General features: G+C 31.7%; 2 protein-coding genes across 3 annotated transcripts; one reads left to right on the top strand and one right to left on the bottom strand.

The window, feature by feature from the left end:
• Positions 1-546: 546 nt before the first annotated feature.
• On the bottom strand, positions 547-7,845 carry LOC105342074 (sorting nexin-6). The gene is made up of 14 exons (XM_011448905.4): positions 7,770-7,845; positions 7,621-7,671; positions 7,159-7,263; positions 6,878-6,988; positions 6,419-6,540; positions 5,986-6,109; positions 5,452-5,547; positions 5,213-5,318; positions 4,563-4,638; positions 4,378-4,417; positions 3,989-4,171; positions 2,951-3,014; positions 2,744-2,829; positions 547-2,599 (listed from the first exon to the last, which is right to left on the bottom strand). The coding sequence occupies exons 1-14, from the start codon at positions 7,773-7,775 to the stop codon at positions 2,546-2,548; spliced, it is 1,224 nt and encodes a 407-aa protein (XP_011447207.1). The 5' UTR covers positions 7,776-7,845; the 3' UTR covers positions 547-2,545.
• LOC117689382 (uncharacterized) lies at positions 7,827-10,529 on the top strand. Of its 2 annotated transcripts, none has more exons than XM_034470295.2 (5): positions 7,827-7,966; positions 9,014-9,280; positions 9,410-9,492; positions 9,794-10,138; positions 10,333-10,529. In XM_034470295.2, exons 1-5 carry the CDS (start codon positions 7,903-7,905, stop codon positions 10,435-10,437), a joined length of 864 nt encoding a protein of 287 aa, XP_034326186.2. In that variant the 5' UTR covers positions 7,827-7,902; the 3' UTR covers positions 10,438-10,529. The 2 variants fall into 2 exon arrangements, with proteins under 2 accessions (XP_034326186.2, XP_065943174.1); XM_066087102.1 differs by having other exon boundaries at positions 9,374-9,492.
• The last annotated feature ends 1,242 nt before the right edge of the window (positions 10,530-11,771 follow it).

Below are 11,771 nucleotides of genomic sequence, written 5' to 3'. Positions count from 1 at the left end.
TGTATCAGTGGTTATTTATGTGTGGGGGAAATTTACACCCGTTACGCAGTAAGCTTAAATCCATGTATTAAAAATACATGTACTCCTGCACATATGGTAAAAATTTAAAACTTTAGTGTGGTAAATTGCACATCTGCATTTTTTATACCCACATGTGTTGTTTGACTATAGAAAATGCATACAGTACTTAACAACCAGCGTAAATAACCACTTTTATAGTACCTACTTTTGCTATGCAACATAAATGTTATAGTAGTCTGCTGTCATTTTAAAGAATCAACACCAATGAGGCAAAAAAATATTTTGGCATAAAATACTGTTAAAGAGCAATCTTGTATTTAAATAATATTAAATAAAACTACCCAAAAAAATGGATAAAAACGATTCTGTCTCTATAAATATAATTTATTATCCCAATCAATGTTTAACCAACACAGATTCTTCATATTAAACTCGATAAAATTGTCACCTACGTGTATATCTTTACAGGCTTATACATTCCAACATGTAGCAACATGTATGTCTGTACAAAAGAAAACACATATATTTTCCAATGAATTTACTTTTATTCTTGCCTTGCTGTAACCAACCATTCCAAACACTCATCACATTATTACAAAAGACACTATTAAATGTACAATTTAAAAGAAATTTGTAACATTGGAACAAGGCAGCACAGTCTTTTTTCTTCAAAATAAAGTAATGATCACCATTTAAACAAAATATAGAAAGTATTTTTTGTTGTCCTTGTACTGTTAAAAAAATAACGAAAAAAGTGTAATGCAAAATATTTGAAATCACATTGCAATTGACCTATAGCTATAGAGTAAAAATACGAAAATATTACGCATAATGTGTGCATGTATGGTATATTCAATATTCATTTGCATGTATGTACAAGTAATATATAGGATAGGAAATTCAAACAGCACGTATACACATCACAATTTAGCAGACTAGTAATGTCCCCTTAATTTATCACATATACTTAGCAAACATGCAATATTATTTTAAGCACTCCCAGTAATGGGACATTTATTTTCAAAGCCAGCTGGAATAAAAATAAAGGTTTTGTTCATATGTACATGAATTAAAAATTCTTGTCATCTGACTAACATGGAAACAGAGAATTTAATTTCATTTTCAAATACATAAAACCACATACATGATTGTTTATGTATAAAAACAAAATCACAAATACATCTTGCCAAAAATAAGGAGGATAGAGAATATATGTTTTAAAATGTACATACAGCCACAGAAAATCGAGTATTAGCGATTAAATTACCAAACAAAAAAAACTTTACTATAATACCTGCACATGTAAATACAAACAAAGTAAATTTATCAAAAAGAACAAGTAATTTTCATCATTGTTTAAACTGCAATTCTATACTAATAAGCCAATATGGAATGCTACTTCGTTTGTATTCAAATGTATGAATTTCAGAAATTGATATATTCATATATTTTATGAAAAATGGGCTAAAAATGACGTGTAATACAAAAATTCCAATTTAAACATTCGTGAAAAACTGCTCAAAATACCGGTAACCTTGCAGAGGTTTTGCACCAGTTTTTCTTAAAGATAATTGGTCAGGAAAATTGGTTAAATGGGCGGTGTTGAGTGAAAATTGTGGAAACAACGGGTCTAGATAAAACATATTTTAATGCAGTCACACTATTTCTCTCTTTTTTTGGTTGTTATTTAAATTTTTCTTGGTTTTTCAAAAATTGGATTTCAATTTCATTTTTTGCATATTGAAAATTAAGAAAGCAAGCCTTTCAACAGCTCATACTAAAATTTAATACATGTACCAAATAGTAGCTTGAATTTCATCTCAATACAAAGATTTTATGCTAAATGACGTACAATTTTGCTTCTGTTTGTGTTTCCCTTTAACAAACTTTCATAGTCAAATAAGTTTTCTATTTCAACATTTGACTGTTTAATTAAAATTAAAAATGAAGCCAAAAATTTTCTGGGTCATCATAGTTACTGCTTTGTAGCTTCAAATGGCAAATTTATATAAGAGAATAAAAAATTTTTATAAGATTTTTTAATCCATTGAATGCACTAATGAAAAATAAATGCACCAAAACCACACAAACAAGATATAAAATTTGTTCCATGAGTACTTTCACAATATGCAAATGATAAAAAGAAAAACAGTTAACATTAACATCTAACACGTTACCTTTGTTTTTAAACATGGTCATCTAGTCTATTCATAAACAGTCGAAGACGAGAAAATATAAGAAAGAAATTACAGGATACATAATCATACTTATAAATATGCATGTTTTATTATGATGAAATGTGTTTGACGTGTAGATAGTATATACAAAACAACGTACCCCGAAACTAAACCAATTGATAATAAAAATAATCAAACGATAATACATCCACCCTGAAAATGTCTCCTAGGTGATTTCACTTCCTCTTTCTGATTTGTTGCTGACTGCAGGATATACAACCCTTGGTATGTTGGCCCGTGATTTGTTTGTGATTGTTAAATGGAAATATCACAGATTACAAATGGAATCATGCATCGTCTCGAAGAGCATTTATACAGTTAGTTAGTAATTGGGTCTGCGCCTTCACAAACAAAAAAAAAAATTTTTTTTTTAAAAATACATTATATCATACACAAGTGCAAGAAAACATCTAGGTCTATGAATGAGAAAGTATTCTTTTAGTACAACTCATATGATCAAAAACTTTTTTCAATGGAGTCCTTACCCTGGCATGTTTTAATTCTAGTTCTACTAAATCCACCAGGTTTTTCTTGAAGTATGCTATTCTTCTTGTTTTAAACTCTGTTAATTCTGTGAAAGAAAACAAAAAACATACATGTATAATTTATGGGCATATATATAGCCTGCAAATAATTAAAACAGTTTTTTTGGTTTATATTATGATACATGTACCTTCTTGTCCATTTCTTACCTTTCTTTGCTACTTCAGATATTTTTTCAAATTTTTCACATGCAGTTTGCTGGGTTTTCTCGGCCTGAAACATTAATGTATTGCATTAGTTTGAAATTACCTTCCGGTAGTAAATATAAATACTTTCAAATAATATTCCTTTTATTCAATTACAGTGCATGCTAGGGGTGTCACAATAAGGTAACAGATCTCTACATTTCATTTTTAGTTACCACAATAGGGGTCATACATGTTTATCACCAATGCAGTATAATAAAGCTTTTAAAATATTTCCTTATCAACCTGAATCATTCTGCATATGATTAAACCTTCATAAACATGTACATTGTAAATTACAGTAAAAGTGTATATCAAAGCCAAATGTCATGGCATTCAAGTCATATTTGTTCATAGATGTAGTTATTCTTTTGCTGCTAATCAGAACTTCTACAAAAGTCCATTGATCTACAGGATACATGTCACATTGACTGACAGTTTTCTTGTACATACCTGATATTGCAAGGTATTTCTTGATACACAGTCACAGTACATGTTATAAAATCATTCATCTGTTTGTAGCCTCAGTTTTTCGCATTTTGATTTGTTTTTTTCCTTAAAGCTTAACAGCGCTCGTAAATAAGCACTGTCCGCCATATTTCTCTCTCACCACCGTTATCCCTACAACCCCTATATAAGCTGCAGACCTCTTAGCAGTTTATTAAAGTATTTTGCTGTAGAGGTCTCACCTGTGTGGACGTACATCTTGCCTCGCCGTGTTACTCGGTTGCGATGAAATTATCAAGTTTTACGCACTTTTTACTAGCCAGTAGAATATTAACATCAAATTAACCGGTCAAAATATAATTTAAAAACAAAATATGCACATAAAATAAGAAATAAATGCATAAAATCCAAAGAACCACGAAAGGAATACTACACGTGGCCACGAGTTTAACATAATTGAAGGGTTTATATACCAGGCACCTGTTTGATGGTGCCTATTTACGAGCAGTGTTCAGCTTTAATGACTTTGTGACATCAAGAAGAAAAATCCTGTACCTGTGCGACTTCTTTGTTCTTTAGGCGGGCTTTCTCTAAGGCTTTGTTGGCGTTCTCGTAGTCGGCAAGCGCCCTCGCCCTCCTGTAAAGTAGGTCCTTGGCTGCCGACGAATCCTTCATGTAGTACCGTAACGTATCGCTCAATTTTAGGTCCTCGTCTGTTGCTACCCTCCCCTCCAATTTCTGTCAATTCAAATGACAAACTCTTGAATATTCTCATTCAATAATCTAGTGGAATTTGTTATAGTTGCATACATGCAGTGTTCCGGTAATAACAAATTAGTCAATTCAGATGACATAATGTAAACATTTGTCATTCAATAATTGAGAGGATCCCATGGTACTTATATAAATTAAACAATTTAGTCCTAGTAATAATATAAACTCACCCTGGTTTTTTCAAGTGCTTCAGCAACCTTTGTAAATATTCTGAAAAACAACAGGAAGTGGCCAATTTATATCGCAAGTATATCCACACTAAAACTGAAGTTAAAATGGAATTAAATATGCTTCAATATTCATTCAACAGAGTTTCAATAAGTGAATTGTCACAGTAATTTCATAATGATCATACTTATCTAATTCTGTATTTTCAACTGTTGCCAACTGAACGAAACCTGAAGATATTTGGATATAACTATCTGCCACTTCTGCAAAATAAAAATAAAAATTAGAAGGAATGGTGTATAAATGGCAACACATGTTTAAATAAATGGAATTCATTTCACCATAGCCTATAAACATTTCCTCCACTATTATCTTTTCAATTGATCTAATCACAATTTTTCAAAACACAATCCAAAAGTGCATGCACTTTTGGAACAGTTGTAATTTAACAAGGAAGTATGTGTTAAACTAATATTGAGGCAAGAACAGCATTTATAAATATATTTTATCTGTGTCATATAAGACACACAAATTATTGTTTACACCTAAACATGTATGTTTGCTTACCTACAACCTTGAATTGTGTTCATAACTCCATAAATGCAATTGTTCCAATCAGAAGGTAAATGTTACAAAATATTCAAATTCAAATACTAGTACCAGTAATGAAGAACATTTTCCAAAGAACATGGCATTTTTGAACTGCAAATTTAAAGCTCTCCTGACATATTGACCAACTTGAAATATGCCAGCAGATCAATTGCAGATCATACTGTGATCTGAACTGAAAAAAAACATAGTTGACAGCTTATACAAATCAATCTTCAAAATGTTCACCTCCATGACACTTTGTCATTCTGTCTGACTTTTGTGTAGCATCCTTGATTTTGTTATGATATTCCATTAGGAAGCTCTTCTCATTCTCAAAGAATTCATCAACATCCTGTTTCAAAAAAGAAAATAACAATACTGTCAGGCTAATCACATACTGTTGCTAATAATACTTAAACAATATCAGGTTTATCATTAATTGGTACTCTAAATATCTGTAATTAACATCATCTCAAATGTCTTACCTTAAGATTTGCAAGAAGAACTTCATCTGCAGTTTTTGTAATGCTTTTGAAAAATCCTCCGATCTTTTCTTTCTTGTTTTTACCTCTTACACTCAACTAAAATATGGATATTAAAAAAACCTACATTAAGTTGTTTACAACATGTTTCTATAAAAAAAACTGAACTTTATTTATTCTAAAACGTTTGATAAACAAGTTCTACAACTTATATTAATATCTTTGGCACAGATGTTAGCATGAGGGGGTCATAGATGTGGGAGAAAGCCGGAGTGCCCGGAGAAAACCCACATGTCCAAGCAGGTGACCACTATACCCTTTCACATACAACTAGTCGATCACCGGGATCAAACTTGGGTCGCAGTGGTGATAAGCGAGTGCATTGTCCACTGTGCTACTTGGTCACCCACATTGCCCAAAAAAATTGTATCGTTAAAGAGAAAAGGATTGAAAAAAAAAGCATTCAAAGGATATACATGTTAAATTTCCTTGATAGCACGTTCTGACAAGTGTGATTAAAATGTGTGTTTAACTTACATCTTGATCATAAGCAAGGAACACTTCAAAATTCACATCATTTTTGAGCTGAGGATGAGCAGCAATTCTTTGTAAGAACACTTCATGCATAGCTACAGTCTTTTTAAAAGTAGCTAAATACTCTCTGTAAAGAAACAAATAAAATCTCAAAAGTTAGAAATGAGAAAGAAAAAAGAAAATGGATGCAAGTGTGTGGCAAGATATTTAAATGATCGAGTTACTTAAGGAGGCCAGGCAGTCAACCAATTAACCATCAGATTTTACTTAGATTTTCATGATAAGATTTCTTGATAAGATTTTGCTAAAAACTATCAATTAGTAAAGAAAAAATTCCAAATATTTTAGCTTTGCTATATCTATGAACAAAGCTCTTCTTTAAAGACATTATGAATAGTATAAAGATGGCCCTGATTGTTAAGCCCTCGTAACTTACGCTTCTAATTCTTGTTTCATTTTTGTAAACTCTTCTTTCGTCATTGTTCCCTCTCCTTCTCCGAGCTTTTGAAGCTTTTCTCTTGAAGCCTCAAAATCAGGTTTAGGTGGTGCTGGTGGTATCTACAATTTGAATTAAATAATTCTCTGGATTACCCTCAAGTCTAAGAATATGAACCTAAGTGATAATTCTAGTTCGACCTTTCTTGTCAATTAGCTTTAGATTTCTGTGAACATTTAAACACAAAAAAATAGAATAAAGCAAATGCAACGTAAATCTGATGTAGTTTTAATATAAAAAAAATCCTGATATTTTCAACAAGAACTACCCCCTAACCTCAAATTTTGTAAAAACAGACCACTCAAAAACTTACAACAATCAATTTACCAAAAAATGCCCCAAAACACTATACACTTGTAAAAATGTACCATATTTCTATAAGAATACTTTATAACTTACAATTACACCTGCATATTCTTCATTTTCAACAAATCTATCATGTAGCCACACAAATTCTTCATGTTGTCTCACAACTGAGAAATCTGACTCCTTGAATCTGGACTGTGTTGTCTAAAAATTTGCACATAGGAATACAAGCATAAGATTGAAATTTATTGAAAATAGTCTGTCTAAATATGATATGTATATAACGCAGAGTGAAATTAAATATAGATATTGATAACTTTAACATTGCTTATCATACTTCGCACTGCATGTATAAAAATGTTCCTGCATTTTACCTTTGTATGTACTGTGAACTTAATTTTGTCTCTTTCACTTAACGCATCTGATATGTCAACAAGTAATGATGTATCTGTTGACAGGTCAACGCTCTCTGCCCTGTGCTATAAATTTGAAACATAACAAAATTCAATGGATTAAGCATGTATAAAAGATGTGTAATAGATACTTTACAACAATATTTCATTTTCCATAAAATTTCTATGATTTTGAAACTAAATATTTCACGACACTCTGATACAGTGATATAGTACAAAATCAAAGATTCGGCGATTTAAAGACTCAAATTTGCTTAGATTTTCTACAAATAACATTCCCTATCCAAAACAATAAATAAGAAATTATTTAATGCAATATAATCATTTATGACACGTTATTCTCATTTTACACACACAAAAATCTTGTTATTGCTAGTTGACAAGGGGGAGTGACACTTCACGAGTTGGTGCATATTTGCTTACTTTGTCTCCTCCATCGCCCGCCAAAAGGTCGGGGCTGTCATCTATTCCGTCCTAAAGTATAAAGAAGATCATTTTAAAAAGTTGACAACGTAAAAGAACACAAAATACTATTTTCAGGAAGCGATAAAACAAAACTTGTGGACACCCACCATCATGGCTGCAGTTTTATCACGTGATTATGACAGGTGAATACCGAACCCGATGTCAAAACAACTATTATTGACGTCACTCATTGAAGTAACTTGAACGTTACGTCACATAAATGGTCAAGTTTGTACAAAGATGAGGATGAAATGTTTATATTTTCTGCTACTCCTGCTTTTAAAGTGGAATGAAATACAGTCTGGTAAGATTCTTATCATTTCCCCAGTAAACAAGAGAAGATGGTGCAAACGTAAAAGTAGGTCATAAAGTTCACTCATTCAGATTATCCCTCAAGAATGACACAGTGTAAGAGCATTTACTGTCACTTGACTGAGTGTTATATTAACCCCCTCTCCGCCTTACTTAGCAACCGCAATGAAATAATTTTTTATAGATCTATTTTGTTGTTCAAGCATCCAGCTTACAGCTATATATATAGCAGCCGGGAGAATATTTGCAGAAAACTACGTTGCCTGCAGTGCATGGTTTATTTGAATTCCAAAAAATTTGAATTTTTTTTATTACTGATTTATCATTACACACCTAACATTACGGATTACATAGGAGAAGACGTACCTGAACTGGCATAACCGTTGAACATGTTGAAGGCGTGTCAATTTCTCAGGCTTTAGACTATTATAAAATAAACGTAATATTTTGTATCAGTTATCTTTCAACAACTAATTTACGATTTTTAGATACTAGATAGTAGTTTAATTTTTCTTTGAAATCTGAATAAGGGACTTTGACACAATTTTTGATTGTCTTATATGTATAAAATGGTTTACTTGCGCATATTGAATGATTGACCAAAATTTGAATGTTAAAAGACGAATAAAAGTCAAGTTAAGACAGAGATACGGAGAAAAAATCAGTTTTGTAAACGAAACTCGAGTCTTATAAATAATTATCTACTTTTTCATGTTGTTTACAAATTGTTTACAAATTAAGTATGTAATATATGTAATTACCATTTCTTTGACAAAATGACTCGTGACAAGCAAGGTCAATATGTTCATAAATAAAATAATCAACAGGAAAGCAATATTTATTTGCAAAAATATATGTAAAACAGTATCAAGGCTCGAGATTAGTTTACAAAAGCAAAAAAGTCAAACTTTATGTCTTGCTTATAAATCAATGTTTAACTATTTCAAACAATAAAAATGGAAAAATAAAATTTAAAATTTTGTACTCAAATCGTGTCTATGTCCCTTTATGAAATTGAATGTCGTATATTAATTTCTAGGAACGCCTTTACAAATCAACAAAGCAAAAGTAAAGTCAATAACCAGAACTGGAGTCCCAAGTTTGAAACTGTGCATCCACATCTGTATCAAGGAGATGAAGATTAAATGCCAGTACCTGAAATACCAGAAGGAGACGCAGCGATGTTTGATTTCTGAGAGCAAATATTCCAATTTGGCGGGATGGCTAACGGTGCGACCAGAACATAGGAAAAGCCTGATCAAATTCACTCGACTCTTTGGGGCCAAAAAGTCCTCGCCTAAATTTAGTAAGTATAATAGATTACAGAGTAAAGGGATTTGAAATAAAGATATATGTAAATGATGTGTAAAATGGTATTAAACGATGCATACATATGTAGGCCTTATTAAAACTGAAATTGCTTGCCTCTCCTTAGACGCTACTTCATTGGACGTAGTAAAAATGTTGGTCCAGATGAACAGGATAATGCGCTTACAGCAAAGAAGCATTGAGTTTCAGGTAATTATGAATCATAGGTGTCCGTTTTCATATAAAATCAATTTTGTCACTATTGCAAACAATTATGAGAAAATAAATACATGTATGTACAATTGAATATCCAAAGAATGTCTCAAGGAAAAACCAAAACAACAACAACAACAACAAACAGCAAAATTACAAACAATTAAGACCCCCCCCCCTCCCCCTAGACAACAGAATAAGCAATTTATGCATTCATTTTCCACACATACTATTTACATACTTGAAGAAAAAAAACGTGATCAAGAAAGGCATTTTTAAAATACGTTCATATTTACAGAAATTATTATCTGGAACAGAAGAATTCTTGCTACTCAAGGCTGATCGAGGTCTGCTGTCTCCGAAATTGGTTTCCATGGCAAAGAGAAACTTACAGATTCTCAAAATGAGGCTGACAGGTCACCAGAGACAGGTCATGGAGTCATCCGTGAAGCTTTTACGATCCAGTTTCATGATGTTAAACTCCACCAAAACAGACGACAAAATAAAGACTGTCTTCGATGCCAATTTCGACCGTGTAATAGGAATGCTCCGACTTAGCCAGAGACGTTTAGCAAGGGACATTTTGCTGGATCTGTTAAAGATACTACAAATTTACCAACAGCTGCAAAGCTACGACCGTTTTGTAAGTAAATAATTGTAAAAACTATCAATGCATTAAAAAAAATCTTAATTTTTCTTATTTTCCTCAAAATCATACCAACTCATGTAAAATAGTATAATTTCGTTGAAAATTGATACTGTTTGTTGACAATATTTTGCCCATCCACTTGTCTGTAGTTTACTTACAGTTTTCTGTTCTTTTTTTCCTCAAAACAGCTCCGTGGAATCAGACGACCTCTTCGCCGGATGTTGACAGTTGCAACAGTGTGTCAAGATTTTCCGGCATTTTGCTCGTTTTTTCGTAAAAACATTTTCTCGTAAATAAATTCATATACATGACACTTTGTAAAAAAAATGTGACCTATTGAAAAGTATAATATATTTAATTGATAAATAAAAGCTAGTGAAAGACATTTTTTAAAATGTCATTACACCGGTCAGTATTTAATGTTACATGTAACTCTCTGAAATGCTGACAGCAGTATTGAACATAAACAAAACGTACTCTCTCTCTCTCTCTCTCTCTCTCTCTCTCTCTCTCTCTCTCTCTCTCTCTCTCTTACCGTTTTTAATACATTTGAACAATCATTTATTCCGTTATTTTTTAGTTGTGTGTGTAATTTGATTTTTTTTATTTGGTCATGGGATTCAAGGTTGGGTGAAAATCATATCCGATTATTACTTTCAGTAAAACCTGGTGTGCATCATGTGGTTGTACGTACATGTATTCACATAACGTTACATAATAAAATTACCCAAAAAAATTTATATTAGACAATGTAAATTATAGCATGTTGTCTGCAATATAGTAGAAAAAAAATAAGTAACAGTTTTAGGTAATAGTGAAACAGTTCGTGATCATGTATGGTCGAGTGAACTCCAATTGATATAAACTTCTTTCAGCGAGTGAAATCTAATCACGAATATTGTTCCTATTCAAGTAGCATTTTAAGAAAACCAAGCTCCAAAAATGGTATTTTTGTCGTGAAAAAAAATTAAGTGAAAATATGGAAAACGAAGGATACAAGCAGCGTAGAAATCGGTCAAAAGCAGAGAAGGTAAAATTTGTAAAAAGGTTTTATTATTAACATTTTTTTAAAGGTTTGAAGGTAATCTCTGTCAAAATGTGAACGGCAAGGCATTTTGTAGTCATCATCGCATCCCAGATATGGGTGTTTTACTAGATAAGAAAATGGGTGGATAAGCTGTGTAAAATGCCCGGCTACATGTACATGTATATATATAAAGACGGATAATATAGTGTGACAAATAAAACCAACAAATCTGATAAAAATTTTTAAATCATTAAGAGTAATGTATACATATGTATTTGAACATATCATCGATTTGTAATTAATTTTAAAATAGCCTATTCTATTTTAGGCTTACAAGTGCATGCGCAAATTCATGGACTAAGTCGATTTTAGCATTTTAACATTGTTTTGACTGGAATGGCTCAATGATTATACGTACATTATGTAATTAAAAATGATTGTACATGTACCAGACCTGTTTATACAGAAGTGAAATATAAAAACAAAATGTTTTATATCTGAAATAATGGAAGCAAATGGTATTGGACATATCGTTGGGATTAAAATTGATATACTTTTGGCACCTGTGAGAAAATATACTAGAACCGGGAAAACTAGTTT

Source organism: Magallana gigas, chromosome 6 (genome assembly GCF_963853765.1).
Source record: "Magallana gigas chromosome 6, xbMagGiga1.1, whole genome shotgun sequence".
NCBI lineage: Eukaryota > Metazoa > Mollusca > Bivalvia > Ostreida > Ostreidae > Magallana > Magallana gigas.
This window is presented reverse-complemented; position numbering and strand designations above follow the sequence as displayed.